The sequence below is a fragment of the Pipistrellus hanaki genome (assembly GCF_964339955.1).
Source record: "Pipistrellus hanaki genome assembly, chromosome: 5".
Taxonomy (NCBI): Eukaryota; Metazoa; Chordata; class Mammalia; order Chiroptera; family Vespertilionidae; genus Pipistrellus; species Pipistrellus hanaki.
The window spans coordinates 25,914,982-25,941,042 of record NC_140507.1 but is presented as its reverse complement, the minus strand read 5'-3'; the positions used below and the strand labels follow the sequence as shown (position 1 = coordinate 25,941,042).

At 47.3% G+C, this 26,061-nt stretch overlaps 4 protein-coding genes across 8 annotated transcripts in view; 2 read left to right on the top strand and 2 right to left on the bottom strand.

Annotated features, from left to right (window-relative positions):
- The window catches only part of LOC311623135 (ankyrin repeat and KH domain-containing protein 1), a gene marked incomplete at its 3' end in the record, with an annotated part of 113,716 nt that extends 108,179 nt beyond the window's left edge, over positions 1-5,537 (top strand). For 4 of the 5 annotated variants that reach the window (XM_084884924.1, XM_084884925.1, XM_084884923.1 and 1 more), the window contains 3 exons: positions 305-480; positions 1,390-1,554; positions 1,870-2,344. In XM_084884924.1, coding sequence (XP_084741050.1) covers positions 305-480; positions 1,390-1,554; positions 1,870-1,929 — 401 coding nt within the window. Of the gene's footprint in view, positions 1-304; positions 481-1,389; positions 1,555-1,869; positions 2,345-5,423 lie in introns of those variants that run through there. The other variant, XM_084884921.1, reaches the window with a different exon arrangement.
- A 2,340-nt stretch (positions 5,538-7,877) lies between these two features.
- On the top strand, positions 7,878-11,078 carry EIF4EBP3 (eukaryotic translation initiation factor 4E binding protein 3). Its single transcript, XM_084885035.1, has 3 exons — positions 7,878-9,388; positions 10,417-10,590; positions 10,746-11,078. Exons 1-3 carry the CDS (start codon positions 9,286-9,288, stop codon positions 10,772-10,774), a joined length of 306 nt encoding a protein of 101 aa, XP_084741161.1. The 5' UTR covers positions 7,878-9,285; the 3' UTR covers positions 10,775-11,078.
- A 926-nt stretch (positions 11,079-12,004) lies between these two features.
- SRA1 (steroid receptor RNA activator 1) lies at positions 12,005-19,376 on the bottom strand. The gene is made up of 5 exons (XM_084885019.1): positions 18,111-19,376; positions 17,860-17,985; positions 13,330-13,532; positions 12,547-12,655; positions 12,005-12,427 (listed from the first exon to the last, which is right to left on the bottom strand). The coding sequence occupies exons 1-5, from the start codon at positions 18,133-18,135 to the stop codon at positions 12,225-12,227; spliced, it is 666 nt and encodes a 221-aa protein (XP_084741145.1). The 5' UTR covers positions 18,136-19,376; the 3' UTR covers positions 12,005-12,224.
- Positions 19,377-20,013: 637 nt separating this feature from the next.
- On the bottom strand, positions 20,014-25,947 carry APBB3 (amyloid beta precursor protein binding family B member 3). Its single transcript, XM_084884998.1, has 12 exons — positions 25,759-25,947; positions 25,307-25,470; positions 25,149-25,225; positions 24,547-24,607; positions 24,201-24,347; positions 23,950-24,077; positions 23,460-23,574; positions 23,237-23,321; positions 22,918-23,001; positions 22,557-22,672; positions 22,237-22,428; positions 20,014-20,713 (listed from the first exon to the last, which is right to left on the bottom strand). The coding sequence occupies exons 1-12, from the start codon at positions 25,805-25,807 to the stop codon at positions 20,477-20,479; spliced, it is 1,455 nt and encodes a 484-aa protein (XP_084741124.1). The 5' UTR covers positions 25,808-25,947; the 3' UTR covers positions 20,014-20,476.
- Between the last annotated feature and the right edge of the window lie 114 nt (positions 25,948-26,061).

The following is a 26,061-nucleotide window of genomic DNA, read 5'->3' as shown; positions in this document are numbered from 1 at the left end:
TCATTTGAGTTCTTTCTCAAAGCATTTAATCTTTTGGACAAGGAACTTATATTTTATCATTTGAATGATCTTATACAACTATAAGATCATTTGTAATTGTTTGGGGTACTCAAAAGACTTCATCCAGTTCTCCAGGAACTGTTTTGTTTTGTTTTTTATTTGCAGAGGTTATTATGAACATACCCTGAGTATGTTCTTCAAGGGAATCATTTAGGTAAAATTAGTATGAAAAAATATAAAGTGATAATATTTTGTTATTTTACCCAAATAAATATCAAACCCTGTTTTCAATTCTTCTTTCCAGAAGGTTTATCAGGTTGGTCACAGTCTGTGATAGGGAACCATCCAATGCATCAACAGTTATCAGATCCAAGCACATTCTCCCAGCATCAGCCAATGGAAAGAGATGATTCTGGAATGGTAGCCCCCTCTAACATTTTTCATCAGCCTATGGCAAGCAGTTTTGTGGATTTTTCTAAAGTGAGTTGACAAATATTGTAACTTAATAACTCTTTGACAGCCAATGTAGTCACATGTTAAGGAATATTTGTATTGAAATAATTCTCCCTTTTGGTGGAACTAATTTATTTCCATGACTTTGCCAGATCCTTTCTCTAATTTCAAGAGTGGAATATGTTGTCTCTAGTAGTTTGTCCTCAAACTACCCTGAAGATGTCCCCATCTTCCCAGAAAGCCTGAGAAATTGGATTTTGCTGCCACAGCTTTAGGGCAGCCTCTCCCTCTCAGAAAGCTGGCTGCCAGCCCTAACTGGTTTGGCTCAGTGGATAGAGCATTGACCTTCAGACTGAAGGGTCCCAGGTTCAATTCCGATCAAAGGCACGTACCTTGGTTGCGGGCACATTCCCAATAGGGGTGTGCAGGAGGAAGCTGATCGATGTTTCTTCTCATCGATGTTCCTAACTCTCTATCCCTCTCTCTTCCTCTCTGTAAAAAATCAATAAAATATATTTTTTTAAAATAAAATAAAAAGGCTGGCTGCCATCTCCCTAATGCCCTTTTGTCTGCTCTGCAAGCTTTCTGGTTGCCATAAAGCCAGGTTATGGCTGCAAATAGTCATATAGAGTTCCACTTTACTTCTTAGCACAAGTTTATTAGTGAAACTAAAATATGGGAAAATTGAGGTATTATATGTGTTCATCAAATATAGGAAATTTCCTAATGATTGGATATTGGATTGAGTTGTGTTTTTTTCTCTTCTTGTTGAAAAGTGTTGACGATGCAGATAAACACTTTTGGTTTCTCAACACTATATAGTGCTGAACTTACAGTATTCTCTGGAGTTCTTTGAATGAAGGGAAACTAGAGAGATTGGTATTATAGAATCATTATAATTATTTGATGGTTAAACCTTTCTTTCTGCTGTTTTAGGGTCTGCCAATTTCCATGTATGGAGGCACCATAATACCCTCGCATCCTCAGCTTGCTGATGTTCCAGGAGGCCCTCTATTTAATGGACTTCACAACCCAGATCCTGCTTGGAATCCTATGATAAAAGTTATTCAAAATTCAACGGAATGCACTGATGCCCAGCAGGTAAAATTAACTTAATAGTCCTCTTTTTTTCTTTTTCTTTTCTTTTCTCTTTTTTTTTTTTCTTTTTTTTTTCCCCCCAGATTTTTCATGTCATTCTTTGGGTAGTACAAGTTCTAAATATCAAAAGTCATGACATCTGATTACCTTGTTCTGAATTAAGTTTTTCAATATCAAGATGATGCTACTCAGCATTTTATTTCATGTGTGTGTATTCTTCCTAGGCTGAAACAGAATTGCCATTACATTTATATATTCATTTTGTAAATGTCTAAAGATTCCTAATTAGAAATTCCAATTTTTCCTCCCCCTTTTCAGATTTGGCCTGGCACGTGGGCACCTCATATTGGAAACATGCATCTCAAATATGTCAACTAAGTTAGAAGGTCTTATTCTTTAGCCTTGTTTGAGACACCTATGATCTTGGAAGAACCCCGGGGATTTTTTTTTTTTTTTTTAATGTGCCTAACTAAGATATTTTCTCTGAGGCTTTAGCAATGGAAATTTGATTGTCCATTGTATAAGAACAAAGTGATTTCCTATCCACCTGATTATGTTCTGTGGTTAGTTTAGCCATTTTGAACTTAGTGCTTTGGCTAAACATACTGAATGCTACTTTTATGCAGAAGAGAATTAGATGATTACCTTTTAGGGTGGTAAATACATGTACAGTTGTTTACATACTTAAAAGGAAAAAGTTGAGTAAATTTCTTGTCATATAGTGGCTCTACTTAATGTAGCCTGTATTAATGTGAAATATTTACCAGAATATTCAATAAAAAGATGAACAGTGTTTAGAAGTGGGGTGTGATCCTTTCAGTATCATGCAGGTACCACCCAATCCACAGTCTAAACTAGGTTGTTAGTACTATATTTGTAAGAGGCTTCTCACATTTTACACTTCAGAGTCCATTCTTAAATTGCATTCTTAAAAGCTCTTTTAAGACTAGTTATCTACTTGTTCTATATTAAACATTCCTTGTTCTCTTTCTCTTTCATATCATTTTATAAGTAAAAAAGTTTCAAGCCCCTCCAATGTGTGTTGTTGCTAGGTCATTGATTAAAATCTATCATTAGCAGATTGATAGGTTTTAGCTTTTTATGGATCATGAATATGTCATGAAGAACAATAGGATTTCAATCAGATAATACTGAACAAACTGCACCCAACTCATCAACTTCAGGCTCCTTTTATGCATCCTGACTTTTTTATCTAAATATTTTGGTTTTATATGTTTTAGGTTTTGATTGGATTGAGACATAGGAGGGGGCAGAAATGGCTCTTATTTTCTCTTGTATTGTTGAATTAGCTGAGTAATGCTTACAAATATGTGACTAATTCTGGGCTTAGTTCCAGAATTAGTCCAACTATGAAGAATCAATATGTTTAAAGCTAACCACAGGAATACTGGGATGTACTGCTTTGGCCAAAAACGATAGGCTAAGCCGAGAGGCTGATGCAATAGAATCTGAGTTATGTAGCTCACTTGGTTAGAGCATCATCCCAATATGCCAAGGTTGCAGATTCTATCCCCCAGTCAGGGCACATACAAGAAGCAAACAATGAATACATACATAAGTGAAAGAACAAATCAGTGTTTCTCTCTCTCTTTCTCTCTCTCTCTTTCCTTCTCTCTCTCTCTCTCTCTCTCTCTCTCTCTCTCTCTCTCTCTCTCTCTCTCTCTCTTTCTCTTCTATCTTCTCTCTCTAAAAAAAAAAAAAAAGGAACCATTGCCCTAGCTTAGGGGTATCGAACTCAATCAGAGAAGGGGCCAAAATCTAAAATCCAGCCTAAATCGCGGGCCGAATGGTTTACTGAACAGTCATAAACTGACAATGTCATAAACTGACAGCGGAGTGCAGTGATGACAGCGCGGTGCGGGCCACATTGCAAGGCCTGGCGGGCTGGATTTGGCCCACGGGCCTTGTGTTTGACACATGTGCCCTAGCTGGTTTGGTTCAGTTGTTGGAGCATTGGCCCATGGCCTGAAGGGTCCTTGGTTCGATTATGATCAAGACCATGTACCTTGATTGTAGGGTTGATCCCGGGCTCTGGTCAGGGCTTGTGTGGGAAGCAACCATTCAATGTGTGATATGTCTCTCTCACATCGATATTTCTCTCCCATCCCTTCCACCCTTCTCTAAAAATAAAAAACAATGTCAATGGGGAAAGTATTCTCGGTGAGGATTAAAAACAAATGAAGTAAGCAAACAAGAAAATGTTTGGGGGCTGACAGAGAAGCCAAAACTCATATCAAGGCAAAGAAGGATGCACAGACAAAAAATAACAACAAAAAATCAACCAAAGAAAGAAAGAAAGAAAGAAAGAAAAAAGTATGCACAGAAAAATAGTCATTAGGGGTAGAACCATGCAAGCAGTACTTTTCTACTGTTATACCAACAGTTAATCTTCTCAGCCTGGCTCCTAAAGCTACCACTAGATGAAACACACCATGTTTATTCTGTGTTGGACATACCTGCTACTTTGTCTTCCATATCATCTTACATATGAGAACTTCCTTAACCTCATGCCTTATTTTCTATTTTGAGTGGATTTGGAGCATATATATCACTGGTATTGGAAGATTTTGCCTTTGTAGTGCTTGATAACTACATCAAGTGTTCTCAAGAGACTCTGTTACCTTGAGGAGGGTAAAAGATCCCTTTGATCACCTACATATCCTGCTGTTTCCATTTATCAATAACAAAAAAATCACCTATTATTAGTGAAATGAATTAAATGACTCTTGATGAAACATACACATGCCAGTGAGAGATGATATTAAATAAATTATTATTTGGGACAAAAAAGGTGAGTTTTGTTCTATCTTAACTATAATACATTTCCTATCTTCTGCACCTTGAGAACAACAGAATGAAAAATTATATCTCAGCTTAGGAACTAGTACCCATGAGAAAGAGAGGCAATTATGAGAAACCCCCTAGAAGAATTAGGGGGAAAAAATAGAAGCTGTGTATTTACTTAAACTAACCTCCTCCCTGCCTCTTACCAGCACTGCCTTCTTTCTGACCATTTGGATCCCAGTTGCCTACTCCCCATCCCATTTTGCCTGCTATAATCTCTTCTTCCTCTGTCTTACCTCTTCCTGGTATTACTTTACTGCTATTTTTACCAACCTGAACCTTGGATTAAACCTAGCTCAGGTAAGGACTTAATTACTTTCAAAATATACAAGGGGGATACATACCTGGTAGGGAGATACCATGATCACAAAATATACAAGGGATTTGGGGGGGAGGCAGTCTGGGTACAGTGGAACTAGAGTCAGAAGCCTAAATTATTTTTATTTCTGCCGCTTGAAGCTATATGACCTTAGGCAAATAATTTCTTATTTCTGGGCTTCACTTTTCTCATCTAAAAATGAAATTGAACATTATTGAACCCTAGTTCTAGGACAGATTCTCTCCCTTTTCCTATGAATGAGAATATACGGTATATTCCAGAATACTAGAAGCCAATAAGGTGTTTACATTGCTAAGGTTTGAGCTCCTACAATGTTTACATTGCTAATGGTAAGAGCTCCTACCATTGATTCTCACATAGAATAAAAGTCTGCTGTTGTGGAATCCATTATTGATTTTGAGATTTTAGTGGAGGAAGAAGAAAACATTGCACATCACTATGAGCCCTCATGTCATTAAGAAACATCCTGCTGAGACATAGATCAAACCCTATGAGAACAACACCTCTTTCAAGGAATAAAATTATATGATCAAGGTTTCTGGACCCACTTATTTGAGTAGTGTTCAATATAAAAATAAAAATAAAAATCCACTATCCATAAAATTGCTGATGTTTAAGACCCTTTAAACCTGTTGTGGCTACAGTGTGCTGACTTGCCCTTTTATAGGCCAGTCTGCTTCCTTCAGTCCCTGCTCTCAAAGGGGAAATCCCACCGCCTCAGCTAAGCAGAGTGAAGAAGAGAGTTGGACAGCCAGTGGGGCCCTCTCCTCACCAGAGGTAAGAAATCTCAGGACTCGGAACTACAGTTTCTATCTGTTCTTAGAGATCTGGTCAAACTCTCTTCCAAAATTACTATATGAAGGGGCCATCGTATGCTTGAGGTAGCTTGTAGAGGGGAAAGGCTGGTCATATATAATGTTTCAAGCCAAACAGAGAGGCGTGTTTTGTTTACACGGTTCTGTCCCACTGTTTAAGTAAGACCTTTGGACCACATTGTGATCCCAGGAAGAGGCAAACAAGCCTGTAGGAAAACAGCTTCTGAACACCTTGTTCTCTAACGAGCCCAGATATCTTCTACCAAGAAGTGTGGCTGGTTGTGACGTCTTCTAGTGGACCCTGCCCTGGGGTGGGGGGCTCTGATAATACTGCATTTTCTATTCATTCTCAAAGATTTGTCACCATTTGCCAACAAGCAGGTTCCTTTACCCTCACACTCCTATTAGGAAATGGGTGAGAAAAAGATGGTTTTAATTATCCACAACTTAAGTGTATTAAGATCACCACCAAACAAGGGCAGGAGGCTGGGATTCAAGACCTAATTTGGAAAACAAATCAAGAATCTAATGATACAATTGCAAACCTGTTTTGTGATTACTTTTCAACTCCCGTTTTATCTTGATGATATTGTCCCTTAGTATATGAACAAAGGATTGGTTCCAGGACTCCCTATAGACACCAGAATTTAAGATGCTCAAGTCCTTTATATAAAATGAGAGGCCTGATGCATGAAGATTTGTGCAAGAATGGGCCTTCCTTCCCTGGCTTCCTTCCGCCACCTTTGCTCCGGCCTGGAGCTGCCTTTCCGCCTTCCCCTGCCCAGAGATCCCAAGTGGCCAGGGTGGTGTGGAATGCCTGCGTCCTGCCTGAGCCACTCCGCATATGCAAATTGACCTGCCATCTTTGGTTAATTTGCATACTCCTGATTGGCTTGTGAATGTCATGAAGGTACAGTCAATTTGCATCTTTCTTTTTTATTAGTGTAGATGGCATAGAATAATGCATACTTTTTAGCTCTTTGGATTCAAAACCAGGGGATATGGAGGACTGACTGTGTAGTGAAAAAATCTGCATAGTTAAAGGGTCAACTGTAATTTGTCTGGTGGCAGAGACCTGATATTTTCTTGTAGATTTAGGCAGATTAAGTTCCCATACTCCAATGGGTAATCAAGAAAAGTAATCTTCTACCAGCAGTCTTATAATATAACAACCTGCTGCTGTTGTTTTGTAGTAGGGATTAACAGAAGGGAAACCTCATTTCCACACTAATTCTTTTAGAAGCCACTTAAACTTCTCTCTAGTTCTCCTCCTCTGGCTGATCTTTCTCAGCTCTTTTGGTGAATCCTCTTCCTCCACATGTTGATGTGCCCAACCTCTTTCGTTTATCTTCTTACCAAATGATATCGTACCCCTTGTTCTTAGATTTCACTCCACTTAAATATGCATCATTGGCTCAAAGTTCTCTGAACCTCAGACCAGCATATCTACCCTGTTTCCCCAAAAATAAGACAGTGTCTTATATTAATTTTTTCTCCCAAAGTTACGCTAGGTCTTATTTTCAGGGGATGTCTTATCTTTCCATGTGCTAGGTCTTATTTTTGGAGGATGTCTTATTTTCGGGGAAACACGGTAGCTCCTTGTTGTGCTTCTCCATTCCAGGCACATCAGACATCCCCAATATAAGATGAGCCCTTTCCCTTGTGTTCTCTGTTATATTGAGTGCTATTACTAGCTACCAAGATCTCAAGTCAGGAGATTGGGAAGTTTATCCTCATTTATCCCCCTTTCCCTTCCCCTAACCTTAATCAGTCACCTTATCCTTTCTCCTCTGTTTATCTGGATCCCCTCCACTTCTCTCCTTCCTCACAGTCACTGCCCTTTTGCCCACCCCATTTCACTAGACTGGAGTCTTCACCTTCATTCTCACTGTTCTCCATCCCATCCTCCCTTCCCCCCACCAGACAACTTAACTGCTTAAAAGCTCAGTTGTCAGAAATGGCTCCTCATAATCTGCTCCCAAGCCTTACCCTCCAACACTGCTAAGACACTTTAAGTATACACTACTTTATAAGGGGATCAAATATATCTTTAGAACATAAAAAATATATAGATCCTTGCCGAGACCGGTTTGGCTCAATGGATAGAGCGTCAGCTTGGGGACTGAAGGGTCCCGGGTTCGATTCCGGTCAAGGGCTTGTACCTTGGTTGCGGGCATATCCCCAGTAGGGGGTGTGCAAGAGGCAGCTGGTCGATGACTCTCTCTCAACGATGTTTCTAACTCTCTATCTCTCTCCCTTCCTCTCTGTACAAAATCAATAAAATATATTTTAAAAAATATATATATATAGATAGATCCTTGATCCCTGAAGTGTGATTCTAAGGACCTGCTGAATCAAGGGTCTGCATTACCCAGGATCTTATTAAAAACCCAGAATTTCAGGTCCCATCCCAAACCTATATCAGAATTCTCATTTTTAAAAAATATATTTTATTGAGTTTAGAGAGGAAGAGTGGGGGAGAGAGATAGAAACATCAATGATGAGAGAGAATCATTGATTGGCTGCCTCCTGCACACCCCTTCCTGGGGATCAGGCCCACAACCCAGGCATATGCCCTTGGCCGGAATCGAACCTGGGACCCATCAATCCACAGGCCCATGCTCTATCCACTGAGCAAAACCAGTTAGGGCCAGAATTCTCATATGACAAGCTCTCCAAGTTATTTATGTGCACACTAAAGTTTGAGAAGCTCTGACTTATAAAATAGGGTTTTTTTAATTAATGAGTGAAGGAATCAGAGCTAAGGGGAAATCTGATGAAGCCAGAGCTGAAGTAATATTGATAAATGCATGAAGTCAGGTGGTCTGTACTTTATTTGGAGGGTAGGAGGTGTAGAAGTACTCTGGTTTTAAACCAGAAAACAACTGGATGAAGTGATTTTTAGTGTATATAGGTAGTAGACTTATTCTCCCACCCCCTCTCCTTCTTCCTTTTATATCAGTGTGATCAAAAAACCTTCCAAGGCCAGACTCTCTGACCTTCCTTTCCAGAGAATGGAAGAACAAGCACTCCTCATCAGCCTCCTGCCCTTCCTTAGTTTCCTGAGGTTAGGTTAGCTGTGGCTGACAGATGAGAGAGCAAACTCTCCTACCCCCCAACCATTATTCATCCTTCCAGATATTACTCCTTCATCCCCGCCCTCCCCACTTCTGCTGTGTACCAGGCCTTCACCCTGTATTGTAATTGATTAATGGGAGGCAGTACTCAGCTGCGCTGAAAGGCACAGGCTCTGGAATCAGATACAATCAGTTCTGAATTCCAGCTTCCCGGACTCCTAGAAGATACGTGACTGTGAACCAGTGACTTAATCTCTCTGGGATTTTAGTTTCCTCGCCTGTAAAATGTATTTAGTGTCTTAAACTGTTTAAAGGAATGGGTGAATTAATATATGGCAGTAAGGTGTACCTCACTTGTCCCCGGCGCCCAGCTGTAAACAGTGACTAGTAAGTAACAGCGATTGCAGGACTCAGAGGGTGGCGGGCCAATGAACTCTCTCCGACTTTTACTGAGCCCTGGGCTTGCTCCATCGAGGGCGGAACTCACGTTGAGTGACGGCCGGTGGCCCGCCCCGGGCGTGACGTCAACCAAGTGTTGTGGCTGCGGCCGCACGTGGTCAGCAGAGTCCGCCTCAGACTCTGCTGCGCTCCGCGTCTTCCGTACCAGCCGCTTGCCTTCCTGCTCCTCTCGCTCGCTATGTCCACGTTCACGAGCTGCCCGATTCCCGGGGGCAGAGACCGGCTGCCCGACTGCTACAGCACCACGCCGGGGGGCACGCTGTACGCCACTACCCCGGGAGGTCAGCAGGCCGGGCTGGGGTCCTCCGGGCGCGGGGTGGACAGCGCGGGTGTGCTATGGAGGGCGGGGGTGGGGAGGTTCGGACTTGAGCTGGTCCAGGGGCCCCTCTGCTGGTTGTAGCTTGGGGAAGGTAGAGGAGGGCGGGTGAAGCCCAAACCGTTTCCGGGTGACTGGGGCTGAGATCCTCACTGGCCTGAGTTTCGGGCACTTTGCTTACCCGCTCCTCCCGACTTTGCCACCTTGGAGGCCGAGGCCTCAACTGAGGGTGGCCTAAGCAGGAATCTCCAGGTTTTGCAAAGTTGCTAGATCAGGCCGTCAGTTAGGGGCATGGACTTCGGTGTATCTGTGGCTGGCTGGCTAGCGGCTGTTGGATTGCACAAGCAGCTTGGGATTATGAGCTGCTGGGCTTCCCATCCAGGGGTTCCTGCCACGTGGAGGCTGAGGGGAGGGTGGAGAACAAGGGTAAGGCAGGGCCCTTTGAGGACAAGATTAGGTGCCAATTTCCTTTAGGCTGGGCTGAGCCTGATAGGACTTGGGAGGGGTCAGGATAAGTACAGCATGTTCTTGTTTTGCGCGGAACACAGCTCCTCCCCACAGGATATCAGAGCCCAGGTGCCACTGGGTGAGCCGCCTTCACATCTGTTATTTGATTTCCTGATCCAACTAAGGCTGAAAGTCTAGGCCCCACCTTGTGAAACAGCAGTGAAGTTGCAGAGCCAGAGAAGAGCAGCCTGAAGTACCTGAGCTCCAAATTGGTTCTCCTAGAGCCAAAATCTGAAGCTCCCCTAAGCCAAAAGCTCCTGCCTGGGCCAGCTGGGATGGCCCACTTGCTTAGCCATATCCTGGTTAAGCCTGGAAATCTTCAAGTGCTGTGAATGCTCATCAGCTGAGATCCGGTGGACTCCAGGGCAGTAGCCCTTTAAAACACAAGGAAATGTGACCCCCAAGGTCCCTAAAAGGCCTTTCCAGGGCCCCAGACAACTCTGTACCCAAGCTCCTGCCTCTTACGCAGCCCCTACCCCTTGACAGGCACCAGGATCATCTACGACAGAAAGTTCCTGCTGGAGTGCAAGAACTCACCCATTGCCCGGACACCCCCCTGCTGCCTCCCTCAGATTCCCGGGGTCACAACTCTTCCCACAGCCCCATCCTCCAAGCTGGAGGAGCTGAAGGAACAGAAGGAGACAGAGGAAGAGATAACCGGTAAGGAAAGCAGGAACTGAATTAAAAATAAGAAATGCCCGAGTCGAAATGCACTGGTTTAGAGTGGGGGTTCAAGTTTGAGTGGTTTCTGCACTAAAGCTGAGCCTGCAGACCCTCAGCCCAGCAACCAGTCCCCCTGCCTTTTCTCTCTCCAGATGACGCACAATTTGAAATGGACATCTAATCCAGTGCAGATGACCCGTGTGTGGAGTTACAGGAATCCCTCATGCCGCTGCTGCCACCACCTCTTCCTGGGGTATCCAAAGACCAGCTGGCCTCATCTAATCTGGGAGTGCTTGACTCTGGGCCTTAGTTCTGAGGCAGCTAGACCAAGGATAAGGAGTGGGCACCTTGCCAAGCCCTTAACTCTACTTTCTGTTCGGTTTGTAAGCACTCCTCCCAACCCCAGCCCCACACTCAGGCTGAGGTGAGGACTGGGGGGAATGGAGTTGTCACTTGTCTCACTGCTTAGTAAATATTCAAAGAAATGCCTCGGCTCCAATGTTCTCAGTGCTTATCTTCCCATCTCAGCCACACACCTGGTTAGGATCAGAGGTCCCAGCTCCTTCCCAATTCAGATTGAACCCACTTCTATAAGCAATTAGAGCCTGTGGCAGGCTATAGGGACAAGCTATCGAAGCTACCAACTCATAAACAGCACTAGCCTGACCCCTGCCAAGGGCTGTTCCAGCCTTTCCAGGAAGCAGCCTTCCTAAAATCAGGCCTCTCCAATTACCCCTCCCTCGTCTGTACCAAACCAGGGGGAAAAGAGGCAATGCCCTAACCTTTTAGCCTTCTCTGGTCTCTCCCCATGTCTTTTCTGCCTCCCAGTTATAAGTACCAATCCCAGTCTTCTTATTCCAAGCCTGTTCTAGACCTCACAGGCCCCCTCAACCTGACTCTGTTATCTTCAAAGAACAGACCTCAGGACCCAATTGAGGCCCAAACTGAGGCAGCAGCTAATTCCTAAATAGTCATAAATATATCCCCCTCTCCCAAGAAAAAAATGTCACGATCCCATATCTCAGGAATCTGGTCTTTTTCGCCTCCAATGTATTTAGCTATGTTCTAATATCTGATCCTAATCTCCACAGCACTTGTAAATCTCAAGATGATACAGTGCAAACAAGGCAATCTCCTTTTCTTGAAGGAAAATGCTCCCCATGCTACTTGAACCTCTGCTCTCATGCTGAAATGAAATCATACAAAGATAGGGTTACTCAGCCCAGCAAGGGATATGCGCTTAGTTCTGATTTGGGAAAAAGTGGAGGACAGTAATCTGGTCATGCCTAGTAAGGCCATTCATGATGAATAGAGGAAGAACAGAACTTTGTAGGGTGCAGAGAGAGAGGGCAATCAAGGACACCAGAAGTGACCACTTTGGCATAAGAAGGGTTTATCTCCTAACCAGGGCCCACATTGAGATGTTTTTATTGAAACATACGTTAGGGATAACAAGTGACCACCGACCACCCTGTGGCCTAGATGGGACCTCTTCCCCCAGAGTTGGGTCAGGCCAGGGAACCCAACAGGGCAGAGAGTCTCCCAAGTGCTAAGAGGAAGCCACGTGAGACAAGGCCTCCCATGCCAAGGCATAGGAGATGGTGTGAGTTGAGTCTGGAGAACCCATAGGATTATGGATCCTGTTCTGGTATGGTCTGGTTCTCGGCTGTGACTGCAGTTTTCTCTTCATTAGCCTCCTCCTCTGAAGACAGACTCCTCTTTTCTGCAATTAATCTTTTAACTCCCACCATCCACTGACTGACTTCGGTCACGTGGTCAACCATGAGTGAGCGGTGGATGTCGTCTGCTGCGTCCCACTGGTGGCTTAAAAGCTCTGAGGGGAGAGAGAGAAAGGCTGAGCAAGTAGTCTGGGGCAGACAGCTCCCACTCCTCCCTCAAAACCTCACTCCCTGTTCCAGCTCAGCCAGCCACAGCAGGATAAGGCACCGATACCTCGCACCAGCAGCGCCATCCTCTTCTTCACAGGCGTGGACAGCTTCCCCCCAGCCCACTGTTCTCGCAGCAGAGCCAGGCGTCGGCTGATGTCATCACATACCTGCTTCTAAGAGACAGAGAGCACTGCAAGTCAGTGCTGCCACAACAGGGGCACAGAAACCGAGCACCACGTAGGAAGCACCTGCTTTCTCTGGCCCAGGAACTTCTTTACACTTAATCTTAGCGTTCTGGTTCTTTACCCAAAGATTAGCGGCCCACTAAGAATTTGATGAAACTTAAGGATATTTCCAAGAAAAATGCATGTAAGGCATTCTCAGACCTCAAAAACTCACTTTACAGTGCTACTTTACAAATAAGGAAACTAAGAATCAAATGGATGAAAATTACTATGCTACTTTAAGACTCTTCAAATCCCTTGTCTCCAGATAACTTAAGAAACACTATAGATGGCAAGAGGGTTTCTCTCCCTCCGAGCGCAAAATCAGCAGGGCCTGCTCTGAATGGCCTAGGTATCATAATCAGGCTGTTTATCACTAATGGGAATTAAATTCAACTTTCATTCCTACAAGCCTCTTCTGACTGGTCTTCCGAAGTGCCTTGAACCCTCCTGAAACACTGTTTACTTTTCTGGGAAGGCCTTAGATCCCAAAGGAGTCCATAACTTGAAAGGGTTAAGAGCCACTGCCCTTAGGATCACAGGGTCTACCTCTGGGAGCCATCCTTGCATCTGGCTGTCAATAGGAACCCTCCCCATCATCCCACCACAGTGCCAGGGTTTACCTTTGTGTGGCCACGACAGTCATCCAATGCCTGTTCCAAAGGTTTCAGCACATCTTCCAGCAGAGTCTCACAATCAGTGACTGGAAAATCTACGGGATCCACAGTGGAGGCAGGACAACTCCCCACTGGGGGCCTAGAAGGTGTACTTGAAGGAGGTGGAGGCCCCGCTGGGGAGGGCCCAGGAGAAGTCTCTGAGGGGGGGACTGAAAAGGTAAAGCAGGATCAAACAAACATAGGCATAGCTGCTGAAACAGTCTGTAAGAAGCTCAACTCTCTGAGACAACTCATTAATTGAAAAATAAGTATTTATGAAGTCTCTACTATGTGCCAGACAATGTGCGAGGCACCAGAGAGAGAGAGAATGTAGTAAACTAGGCAGATTAGGTTCCTGATCTCAGAGAGCTTGAGGAAGTGGTGGGTAGTGGGGACAAGAAAAATCACCAAATTGTGTTGCGTAATACAAAGAAAATAGATCAAGTGAATAGGAGGAATAGAGGGACCTACCTAGAAGGGCACCAAATTTTATCCCAGCCCACCCACAATGAGACATTGGGCAAGTTACTTTTAACCTGAGCTTGGATTCCTCTTCTATAAAATGGGGATATTACCATAATGGCATTTATTTTAGTTTCAGTGATGATTAAGAATATAGATACAGGCCCTAGCCGGTTTGTCTCAGTGGATAGTGTCAGCCTGCGACTGAATGGTCCCCAGGTTTGAGGGCAAATGCCCGGGTTGCGGGCTTGATCCCCAATAGGGGGTGTGCAAAAGGAAGCTGATCAATGATTCTCTCTCATCACTGGTGTTTCTAGCTCTCCCTCTCCCTTTCTCTCTGAAATCAATAAAAATATATTTTAAGAAAAGAATATAGACACAGCTGCTAGATAGTGTGTAGCAAAAAAACACAAAGTTAAGAACTAATGGATGAGATAGATGAAACCATGAACAGTTAAAGGAAACATACTAGAGGTAAGGGCAGTGCCTAAGAGGCAGGAAAAGTAAAGATATTATTTCTGTAAGCTCTGAAAAGTTGATGAGAATAGGTCAAGAATGGAGGCAGGGACACCAATTGGGAGGTTATGGAGTAGTGGTCCTGAAGAGAGAAGCTGGCATGGACTCGTGTGAAAAACGAGAGATGAGGGAAATGGAGCGGTCAGATTTATTTAGGAGGGAGTCACAACAGGACGTGGTGTATTAGGGGTGAGGGAGAGGAGTCAAAGATGACCTGGCTTCTGACTTGAGTAATGGGATGGTGGAACCACTACAGAAAGACTAGAGGAGAAAGGTCAAGAATTTAGTCTTAGGCGTCAACATCCACATGAAGGAGGTGGAAGCCCTTTTTATTTATTTATTTATTTATTTATTTATTTATTTATTTGGGGGGGGGGGGGATCAGAAGAAATCTCTGAGATGGAGACTGAATAATTTGGCATCAATTTCTTGACCTCCTCACCTTCAGTGATCGTTTTTTCCACCCTACCTCGGCCTCTCATTTCCCCTCTGCTGTGTTCCCAACAACACTGAACCATCTCCAAAATCTAATCACCACTCCTACCCTTCCAGCTCAGCTACTCAGATTTAACCATACATTAAAATCACTGCCTTATAAACACTCTTACCCCACTTAACTGTCCCATTTTCCTGGTAAACACAACTTGCCTACACTTGCTGGGAGGAAAAATAAAACCATGCTGAGGAGTTGACTTTAAATCCCATGACTACAGCCCTAGCTGGTATGGCTCAGTGGATAGAGCACTGGCCTGTGGATTGGAGTCCCAAGTTCAATTCCAGTCAAGGGCATATGCCTGGGTTGCTAGCTCAATCCCAAGTGGGGGGCGTTCAGGAGACAGCCAATCAATGATTCTCATCATTGATGTTTCTATCTCTTTTCCTCTCTGAAACAAATAAAAAAAAAAAATTTTTAATTTAAAAATAAAACCATGGCTACAGATTCCAAAAGGTATCCAATGCTGTTTGAAAATCCTATTCTGCTCGTTTTTCCACTCTTTGAAACAAGTATTTTCACATCTTACCTCTAAACTTTTTACCCTGCCCCCTTCTTTACCCTTCCCTGCTGTCTCTACTTCTGATCCTGCCTCATATTTGACTGAGAAAGTAAAGTCATTCAACAGGAGCTCTCATATTCTCACTACCAGTTCTACTAACCCACCCACATGAGTGGCCACTTTCTTCCTCTTTCAATAGATGAAAGGTCCCTGCTCCTATCAGAGGCCATCTCTCTAGCTGAACTCTGCACCCAGCCTCTTGCCTTCTGCAATTATCCCCTTTCTCCTGCACCATTAGTTCTCCTCCTCAACTGAACCATCCTATCTGCATACAAACACACCAATGTATACTACCTTAATACCCCCCCTTACCTCAAAGTCTACCCACCCCCTTTCTCCTCTCTGCTTCAAGCAGAATTTCTTGAATGAGTGGGCTATAGTTACTTCTCTTGCTCTTTTCATATTCTCTCTTCATCCCATCCCATCCCAGCATGGTTTCTGCTCTCATCACTCCACATACTGCTCTTAGGGTCATCAATCATCACCATGTAATCAATACTAGTGATTCCTTTTCTTTTACTTGATCTCTCAGCAGCATTCATCACATTTGACTCAAGATTTTACTCTCTGGCCTGGCTCAGTGGTTGAGCATCCAGCAATGAACCAAGAGGGCAGGTGCCCAGGTTGTGGGCTTGATCCCTGTAGGGGGTGTGCAGGAGACAACGAATTGATTTTTCTTTGTGTATATTCCTTTCCCTTCCTGTCTAAAACAATTAAAATCACGCCAAAAAGATTTTACTCTCTCCCAGAATAAATTTTACTTTTCCTCCTATTTCTTTGGCTATTTCTCAGTCTCCTTTGTTAATTCCTTCTCTACTCATTCTTGAAATGCTACAGAGCCTTAGGGCCTCTGTCTTAGAGCCTCTTTAGGCCTCTATCCACTCACTTTCCCCAGGTAACTTAGTCAAATCTGACATCAAATCCGATCCATACGAGATGGTGACTCATTTTTGTAATTCTGGACTATACCTCTCCCCCAAAACGGCAGCCCAAACTTAACATGGCCAAGACAGAAAGCTTGCTCCCCCGCCTCCCACCCCCAACCACTGTTCTCTAGTCAGTGAACAATATCAGCCAAGTCCTCAAGCAAAAATTCAGTTACATCGATTCTTCTTACCCTCACCTACTCACTCCTACTGACTCTCCACCACATCCCATATCCATCCAGTTCCTAGCACCTCTAGTACTCCCATCCTTATCCGTCATTAAATCTTGCCTATGTTACCATAATAGTCTCTAAATTTTCCAATTCTTCCCTAAAATTTTCCGCACAACATATACAGTGATATTTTTAAAATGTAAATTAGTCGGTGCTTCTCAGTCTGGAAAAATTATGCCTCGAGGGTAAAGATACCAATAGTTGTCCCAACTAGATGGGTACTGCTGGCATTTAGTGGGCAGAGGCCAGGGACGCTGCAAACATCCTACAGTGTACAGGGCAGTTCCTCACCACAAAGAATTAGACGGCCCAAAATGTCAATAGTGCCAAGGTTAAGAAATCCTAATTTCCATCATTCCTCGCCGAGAGTTTAAACTGGCAAGTTGACAAGTTCAGTACTGGAAATAGAGGGGTGCTGAAAGAGCTGAATCTGAGCCTCCTCCTCAGGGGCACACCCCCTCTATTGGCACTGGAACTGCTCAGGGGAAAAGGCAGCCCTCTTCTATTTTAGTTCTCAATAGCTTCCAATTTTACATAGATTAAAATACAAACTCTTATCCTGGCTTACAAAACCAACTATGATCTGGCCCCGACCTGCTTATCTCTATCCCTAGCCCACTGCGCTCTAGCCAGTCTCTGAATTTGCCAGGTGTGTTCTCCAGGCCTTTGCACTAGCTGTTTCCAATGCCCGGAACGCTCTGGCACCTGATCTTTGGGTAGATAGCTCTTAATCATCATGCAGATTTCAGCTTAAGTGTCAGACACCTTAGTTACCTGGTCACTCTCACATCACTTGTATTTCTCTGCAGAGCCCTTGCCACTATTCATTTGTGTATCTCCGAAACTATAGTGTGGACTCCATGAGAGCAAAAACCGTCCTGTCTTCATTGCTGTCTAATTCGCCCTCAAACAATGCCTGGCTCATAGTGGGTGCTCGTAGATGATAATGAATAACAAGTCAAGTCTGAAATGTTTATTATATAGCCAGGTGAAGAGGTAGAACAAACAAATGGATCTATCACTATGGAGTTCTGGGAAGAGATCAGGGTTGGAAATAAAATTTGAAAGTAATGTGAGAGTAAAAACTACATTTAAACCATAGGTCTGATGAGGGCACCTTGGATGAAAGCATAAAGAGAGTATTTGAAACCAACGTACCATTTATTGACCTGGCAGTAGAGAAGGGGCTCAGTAAAGGGCCTGCCCCGAGGCCCTCTCTGGGGCTCCAACCTCTCACCGCGGGACAAGCTTATCCCTGGCACCGCCCATTCTCGGCCGGTCTCTGCGCCCTGGGCCCCCACGCACCTCTGGGGGCTCCATCCTGGGGAGCGGCGACCCTCTTGGTCAGCGGAGTGCGCTTGGGCCCGCCGGCCTGGGTCTGCAGCCCATAGGAGAACTGCGGCGGGTCGTTCCAACCGCGCTCCTTGTTGCCTGCGGGCGGGAGGGCGAGGGTGAAGCGAGCCCGGGGGGCCGGAGGGTCTGCACCCCACGCCGCCACCGCCTCCGGCCTGGGCCGAAAGGGGGGCCCAGCGCCCCCAGCCCGCCGCCCCACTCACCCGGCTTAACGTAAAGCTCCGCCATCTCCACTTCCGCACCGCCAGCGTGGCAGTGCGTCACTTCCGGGGCGGCCGCAGGCCCTGGCCGCGCCCCTTCCGGCTGGCTGCCAGAGCCCTCCCGGTAGGACTGCGGTTCGGGGCCCCGCGAGCCGGCGGGGACCTGGTACCCGCTCTTTAAGGACACCAAATGGGGCTGTCTTCCAGGAGGCGGCGCTGTAGAGCCCTCCTACCCTCAGTCTCTGGGCTCACAGGTGCTCTCATGAGCGAGTTTAAACTGCCAGGCTCCGCTGTGGCCCAGCCAGGTAGACTAGAACAAGCATGTCAAACTCGAGGCGGCCCACAACGAATATTTTCGTGGTTCAGCCAATATAATGGTATGTAAGAAATGTTTTAATTGAAATTTCATAACTTTTTACAATATCCTGTTATACATAATCGATATATACAAAAGCCTAAGCGACCCTCCGACTGGTAGCCATGACACTCACTGACCACCAGGGGAGCAGACACTCAGCCAGGAGCTGCCCTGCTGCAGTGACTTGGCAGATCCTTTCTCAGGTGACGCTCCCAGAACCAGCGAGGAGGGAGCCCCATTCATGAGTGCCTCACTGGAGAACTGCCCTCTCACAATCCAGGACCCCCCTTGGAGGATGTCAGAGAGCTGGTTTCAGCCCGATTCCCAGGCCAAGGGACCCCACGGGTGCACAGGCACCGGGCCTCTAGTTATTAATAACGAACTACAACGTTCACTAATGACAGATTACTATAATCGTGTTGCATTCATTTCCCTTATGCACTGGCACAGCATTTATCTCCACTAATACTAGCAGCGAATATTTTAGCAGCCAAATGCCACCTCATTAAACTTGTACTGACTTGTTTGGTGTGCGCAACAGGAAATACTTAACTTTCAGAGAACAAGAAAAATATTTGCGTTACACTTATTAATTTGTGCAGTTATTCGGTGGTTAAGTTAATATTCAATAAAAAATTTATTTTTTAAATGTTCTTATTTTAGCCCTGGCCGTTTGGTTCAGTGGGTAGAGTGTCGGCCTGCGGACTGAAGGGTCCCAGGTTCAATTCTGGTCAAGGACACATGCCCAGATTGTGGGCTTTATCCCTTTGTGGGACGTGCAGGAGGCAGCCAATCAATGATTCTCTCTCATCATTGATGTTTCTATTGGTATCTCCCGCTCCCTTCCTCTCTGAAAAAATAAAAACATATTTTTTAAAAATGTTTATGTTAATAATTATTTATTTCAGCCCTTTGCATTCAGCATGTCTCTATCGAAATGAATCTACGTTTCTATGAAAATTGAAGCTTTTGTTTTTTTGCAGCCCATGTAAACTTAAACCTTGTTTGGCCCGAAGTAGCCTTTGAGTTTGACATACCTTCTCTAGAACCTCACCTCTGACCACTGCCTCTACATCAGCGGTTCTCACCCTGTGGATCGCGACCCCTTTGGGGGTCGAACAACCCTTTCACAGGGGTTGCCTAAGACATCCTGCATATCAGATATTTACATTACGATTCATAACAGTAGCAAAATTACAGTTATGAAGTAGCAACAGAAATAATTTTATGGTTGGGGGTCACCACAACATGAGGAACTATATTAAAGGGTCTTGGCATTAGGAAGGTTGAGAACCACTGCTCTACATGTATACTCTAGGCTTGATTACTACTACAAAATTCCTTCAGTACTCAAGTATCAACTCAACAGGAAGCCTAGTATATCCAGCTTCAGGCCAGCTTGTCTCGTCTGAGCTCCCACAACCCTCTGAGATTTCCTAGTTGTACTATACACTATTTTCTATTTTGTTCTTCTTCCTCCTTGTTAGTCTCAGAAAGTGGAAACCCTACATGATCTCCAATGCTTAGTTTAGTGCCTGGGACAGAGACGACATTAGCAAATATATTTATTGAATGAAGTCAGATTTCCATCACACCCATGCCCTCGTGTGACTGTAGGCAGCCACAAACACCACACACAGACACAGACACCCACTTCACACAGGTTAACCCCCAACCCTGTCCCAGGTCCAATATACTCACACCCAGTGAGATCACTGAGGGGTTTTTATTCGTACTTACTTTGCTATAAAGTGTTGCTGAGGTAGAGCCAACTGTCCAAAGCTGGCAAGGAACACAGGGACCCGGGGAAAGGAGAGCCGGGGTCCTGGGATGTGGTGCAGTTATCCATATAAACAATCAATAAATTGGGCAATAAATACAGGGTGCACAAGGTTGGAGGGACAGGCAGAGAAGGTTCCAAAGGGTGAGAGGCTACATGTCCCCGGGGAAAGAAGGGGTGCAGAGTTGAGCAAGGACCCGAGCCTCAGGACCCCGGTCCTCCCAGATCAACTTAGGACATGTGGAGCAGAGAGGGTTTCAGTCGAAAGGCATCGAGAAAAGAGAAGATGCCCCGCTTTCGAGGGGCAGCCCCTGCACCTCCAACCCCTCCTTTGAGTAGGGGGAGAGGCAGGGGACCTCCTGGCGAGTCCACAGAGCTGGTCCGCTTGAGTCGCAGGCGGGCGCGGGCCTGGGCACTCCAGGCCTTGCCTCGAGATGCAGAAGCCACAAGACACTTCTGGTACTGAACCTAGGGAGAACGGGCATGTGAGGACCAGCTCTTCTCTGTCTCGGACTCCCCGAGGGCTTCTGCAGGGCAGGGGACTGGCCAAGCTTTCAGTCGGACATGAGGCTTGTAGTCCACCACATCTACAGCACTCCCAGGTAGCTCAAGATCCAAAAACACAACACGTGGCATTTACTGAGCACTTAAGGGGGGCTGGACCCTGTGCTAAATGCTTTGTATAATGTAACAATCCAATTTCTTATCAGGCGTTGTTATCCTCATTTTACAAATGAGGAAACTGAGACTTGCCCGAGGTCACCTAGCCAAAAAATGGTAGAATTGAGATTCAAATCTAGTTTGTCTGACTGCAGACCTGTGCTCTCAATCTTAATCTCTCCCTCCCTCTCTCTCTCTCTCTTCCTCTCTCTCTCTCTCTCTGGAGGAGACTAGCCCCTAGCGGAGTGGATTCCCTAGTCCAGGAGGTCTTCCACTCAAACTCCATTCCCCACGCAGCAGCCCCCGTCTTCTCTCATTTGAATTCAGCAGGGTCCTCAACGGTCTTCCTTACTTCTTGTGTCTTCCAAATCTTTCACCTACATTATGGGGTCTTCCTAATCTGCAAACCTGATTTCACTGTCCTGCTCAAAACTTTTCAATGGCTCAGAATGCCTCCGGGCAAAACGAACTCATCACCCTGACCTCTAAGTTCTTCCATGTCCCGGTTTCTGCCATTTTTTTCTGCCCCCACCTGTCACTCCATCCCACCGAGCACCCCCGATACATTAGACTCTCTCAGATACACTACCTCACATCTCTCACCTTCACAGCTGGAGTTCCCTGTACGTGGCACGCCTTCTGTCCTACTCCTCCTCACCTAGCTAATGTCTTCCTTAGATCTTCAACTCTCCACTTCCTATCACCTCTTACAGGTAGACTTCTTGAGCCCCTGAACGGACCTTCTCCTCCGTTATCCTGTAGTGTACAACTTCTTTCTGGTCTGTCTCTGCTTCAACCCAAGGCCGGGCATGCCCTCTATACCACTGAATTACCAGGGTCAGGTGTGGTCCCTGCAGGCATTCATGTATTTGTGGAGTGAGTAAACTGAATTACCAGGGTCAGGTACGGTCCCTGCAGGCATTCATGTATTTGTGGAGTGAGTGAGTAAACTGAAGAGTGGGAGCATTCTATACTTAAATGCCCTCAGATATCAGGAAATAACCTAAATGAAAAAAAATGGAAGACAATGCCCAACTGATAGGGCAGAGCTCCTACACAATTCCAGCCCAAGGTTGAAATGTATGCATGCAGACCCAGTGTTAGTCTGATAGTTTAAGAAAAACAGGAATAGCAATTATTGTGTGAAATGTCCTGGCAACTCTTTAAAATTTATTCAAAAGAGCATGAGGGCCAGATAAAATACTAAGAGTTATGGTCAACCCCGGTATCAAGGGTTTGTGATTTCTGGAAAGGGGGCCCATCTTGAGCCCCAATCATCAGTACAGAGCAGCAGCAGGGCCACCCCACCCACCATCCCACCCCTCACTCACCATGCAAGCAGCCTGCACAGCTTCGGAGAGCCCCCCCGCATGGGGCTGGCACCAGAAGGCCGCGCACTGGAAGCTCTGACGGCCCAGGTCAGCGATGAGGCCAAAGGTGTGTGGGTCACGGCCGACACCAATAAAGGTCACGAGGCGCACTGGGCACTGCCATAGCGGCTCCTCCTCCGCGTCAGCCTCTGCCTGCCCACCAGGCCCAGTCACTGGAGGGCTAGGCTCAGGCGGGCCCACTGAGCTCTTTCCAAGAGCAAGCAACGATACCCTGCATCCCTGCCCACCCTCCCCCAGCCCCCAGCTTCACCTTCCGGTACCTGAATGGGATGTGCAGTCATGAAGGAGTCAGACACACTGAGCGTGGCGGGGACCCAGGCACCCCGGTCCCCGCGGGCGGTGAGGAGGCCAATGGCCTCGTTCAGCACGTCCATTCCTGCGGGGACAGACCCAAGAAGGGAGGGCGCTGCAGGGGGTGTCCAGGCCCCTCTCACTGTCTTGGAATTCAGAGAGATGCAAAGAGAATGCCTGGGGCTGGGGCTTACAATCCTGAGCTGGGAAAGGTAGTGCATCCGGGCTACACAGGGCCATGGAAGCACGCTGAGAATGGGAGATCCCACCTCACCCACCTTCCCCTTGCCTGAGCAGCCCACCACCCCCTCCAGCCTGCTCAGTCCTCACCCATGGCTTTGGTGACCGGCAGGGTCCCCATATACAGTGCCTGGTACTTCTGAGCAGCGTGGCTCACCGCATCCAGCAGCTCCGCTGAAATACACACGGCAGGTTGGCCTGCACGCTCTGCCAGCCACCCCTCGTCCCCCCTCCCGAAGGCTGGAGCTAGCAGAAATGGAAGAAAAGACCAAGGATGTGCCTCCAATCCAGCGCTTGGGGTCCCGGAACCAGAAGTCCCATCTCTCCAAGCAAGTACTAAGTGAGCAGGCCCCCGTCCCATCTCTCACTAAAATAGTCTGTTGCTGCAACCCAGGAGCCCCTCCCATACCTTGCCTGGGCAGATCTTCAGGGGAGATGGTGTCTAGCGAACAGCAAGGGGAATCACCACTGACCCCTACTCGCTCTGACAAGATCTGAAACAAGATGCAGCGAGCTTGAGGCACAGGGAGAAGGGAGTGGAGGTGAGGGGATCAATACCCCCCTGCCCCAGCCACCCTGGCAGCTTCAGACCCAGCCCGTCCCACATCCCCTACCGCACTCCTGGCCCTCACCTGAGCACAGAGCCCGTGCAGGGCACTGGCAATGGCCTTGGCAGGGACATCACAGCGAAACACGTGGCACTTGAGCATACAGCTGTCTTTGTCGCCCGCCACAAAGGCGAAGTCCCTGGCAGGTCAGAGATGGGGCTGGGGTAGAGACTGGGTAGGGGCAAGTCTGCAGAGGCTAGAAAGCCGGGCAAGGGATATGGGAAGGATGGACAGGGAGGTCAGGGCTGGGGCTCAAGGCACCTGGCTGTCACTCACCTGTCACTGTTCCGGAAGCATGTGGGAGCACAGGAGAGAATCAGCTCAGCCTCTCAGTCCCTGCTGAGCTGGGCCCACCCTCCCCAACCAGGGCTGCACAGGCAGGGAAGGCAGAGCTTGGATCCATGTCAGAGGATCTGTGTCCAAGGGTTTAAGGACAAGGGATCACATCAGTGGGGAGCATCAGTGGGGAGCACAGCCTGCAGTAGGTGGAAGGAGGGGATGTTGGGGTCCTCACCGGCCCTTGGAGCTGCCCACACCCCACACACGGATGTGCACCAGGGGCTGGCAGTGGATCAGACTGTGGTCCAGGGGATTCACCAGGCTCATGGCATCCTTCTTCAGGATCATTAGCATGTTCTGGCCCTGCCAAGGACAGAGGGCAGCACAGAGCTCGGATGAAGGTGGTTGCCATGGGGAACAGACAATTCAGAGACAACCACCTCGACTGGACCCCGAGCTGAATCCTTGAAAGGCTGGCTAGCTCACCTCGCCCCAGGCACCGGCTGGGGGCTGGCTCCGGCTGCGGGTCTGGGCCAGCTGCTGGATGCAGTTACTGACTGCAATACTGCTCTTCCCTGGCACCAGGTCCTCTTCGGGTACCTCTACCCAGCCCAGAGAGCGGACTGCAAAGCACTGAAGGGTTAGGAGAGAGGACAGAAGGGCCCCAAGTGAGTAGTGGCGGAGTAAGGGTGAAAGATGCCACAGACTACACACATACAAACCCTCTGATACCCCTTCCTTTGATCATCTCTGCTCAGCCCAACCCCACCCCTGACCTTTCCCTGGGGGCCTCCCCCAATGCATGGGCTGGCCCTCAGACCCAAGTCACTACCTTAGCCCCTGGTTCCATGCTCTGGATGTAGGATTCCTCACCATACCAGGACAGAGAGTTACTGGAACAGAACAGAGCTGGTAAGGGACCTACCGAAGGGACCCGTGAGGCACAGACTACTTGATAGACAAAAGATGTGGGATAAGACCCAGGATATAAAGTCCCAAATGTAAAACCAGAGCAGGGAAGGCCCAGGACATATTAAACAAATGTAACCTAAAGAGTATGACTTACAATCTGAGGGGAAAATCAGGGCACAGGACATAGAATAAAAGTTGTAAACAACGAGCAGGGTTCAAAATGTGAACCAGAGCTCCAAATGGGGACAAGAGACCCTAGACCAGGACAGGAATCTCCATGGACAGGTCCCCAGACAGTGCCCAAGGTCTAGAACACGGTAAGTCAGGATGCAGAATGCGGAAAAGAACATGGCAAAAGACGGAGCTTGGAACTAGACCAAATCTCAGAATACTGAATCAAAACATGAGTCAGAGTCCAGAACCTGGGCTGGAAAGCAGACTGTAGAACCAGCTGCATCTCTGAGGGCCATGGAACCCCAAGCCCTTCATTTGGCCCAGCCCGGCCTGGCCTATCCCTGTTACCTCCGGTCCAGTGAGCTCTCCAGGCTGGAGAAGGATCTCCCCTTGGGCGGCCGAAGTCCCCAAATCCCTCCCGAGCTCTGCAGAGAGGGGGCTAAGTCAGTGTAGCAGCAGGCCAGGTCCACACATGGGCTCAGGCCCCCTCCTCACCCTCCACCTACCGTGCCTGGGTCCTCTGCATCGCCCGGCTCCCAGGTTGGGCGCTGCCACTGGGTGCTGCCGCTTGGTACGTGCCAATAGTAAGTACCTGCAGCATCGTGGATCTTTCTCCAGCCAGGGGGCAGGCCGGGCTCTCCCTCCAGACTCTGGTCCCCCCACAAGTCATCTACAGGAACACGGAATGAGGAGGGGGGGACACAGGATTGGAGAAGGAGGGCATATCTGGGGGTTCCGAATAACACCTTGTCAACCCTTATGCTGGAGGTCCAGGCAGACGGTTCAGGCTCCCGATCTTGGATATTATGACAGTGCAAAGATCGGGGTTCATTTGTGCCCTAGTTCTCACCCCAGGACGTCCCCTCCTCCCTGTGTTTGAGCCTTGGGGTAGCCCTTCACCTTCCCCTTCCCCTCTCAGTTCCCGGTCCTCCCTCCCCTCGCACCCCTCCGTGCACACCGTCGCAGTTGACCAGAATTATGGCCAGCATGTAGTCCTTGCCCAGCATAGCCCCGGCCGCGTCCCCGCCGGCCTCGGCCGGCCCGCACTCTCAGCCCAGCTCGACCTCTGGAGCTGCTGCGCCGACAAGCCCAGCCTCTCTGCGCCGGAGTCAGCCGGGCCCGCGGACGCCACACGAACCCGGGGCGGGGCGGGGGCCGTCCCGGCGCTGAAATATGACCGGAGGAGCCGCGCCGCTCGCCGAGAGGGGGCGCACGTAACCGGCGTCAGGATCCCCGAGTGGATGCGCGCTTCGGCATGGGG

What these genes read in the sequence shown, in the direction of transcription:
- EIF4EBP3 (XM_084885035.1), top strand. Translation starts at nt 9,286, where the DNA reads ATGTCCACGTTCACGAGCTGCCCGATTCCCGGGGGCAGAGACCGGCTG. An exon ending in GTACGCCACTACCCCGGGAG is followed by an intron (nt 9,389 to 10,416) that starts GTCAGCAGGCCG and finishes ACCCCTTGACAG; the next exon opens with GCACCAGGATCATCTACGAC. An exon ending in GACAGAGGAAGAGATAACCG is followed by an intron (nt 10,591 to 10,745) that starts GTAAGGAAAGCA and finishes TTCTCTCTCCAG; the next exon opens with ATGACGCACAATTTGAAATG.
- SRA1 (XM_084885019.1), bottom strand. Translation starts at nt 18,135, where the DNA reads ATGGCGGAGCTTTACGTTAAGCCGG. An exon ending in GGAGCTTTACGTTAAGCCGG is followed by an intron (nt 17,986 to 18,110) that starts GTGAGTGGGGCG and finishes TCCCGCCCGCAG; the next exon opens with GCAACAAGGAGCGCGGTTGG. An exon ending in CCAGGATGGAGCCCCCAGAG is followed by an intron (nt 13,533 to 17,859) that starts GTGCGTGGGGGC and finishes TTACCTTTTCAG; the next exon opens with TCCCCCCCTCAGAGACTTCT.
- APBB3 (XM_084884998.1), bottom strand. Translation starts at nt 25,807, where the DNA reads ATGCTGGGCAAGGACTACATGCTGGCCATAATTCTGGTCAACTGCGAC. An exon ending in GAGAGCTCACTGGACCGGAG is followed by an intron (nt 24,608 to 25,148) that starts GTAACAGGGATA and finishes GTTCTGTTCCAG; the next exon opens with TAACTCTCTGTCCTGGTATG. An exon ending in GCCGGTCACCAAAGCCATGG is followed by an intron (nt 22,673 to 22,917) that starts GTGAGGACTGAG and finishes CTGTCCCCGCAG; the next exon opens with GAATGGACGTGCTGAACGAG.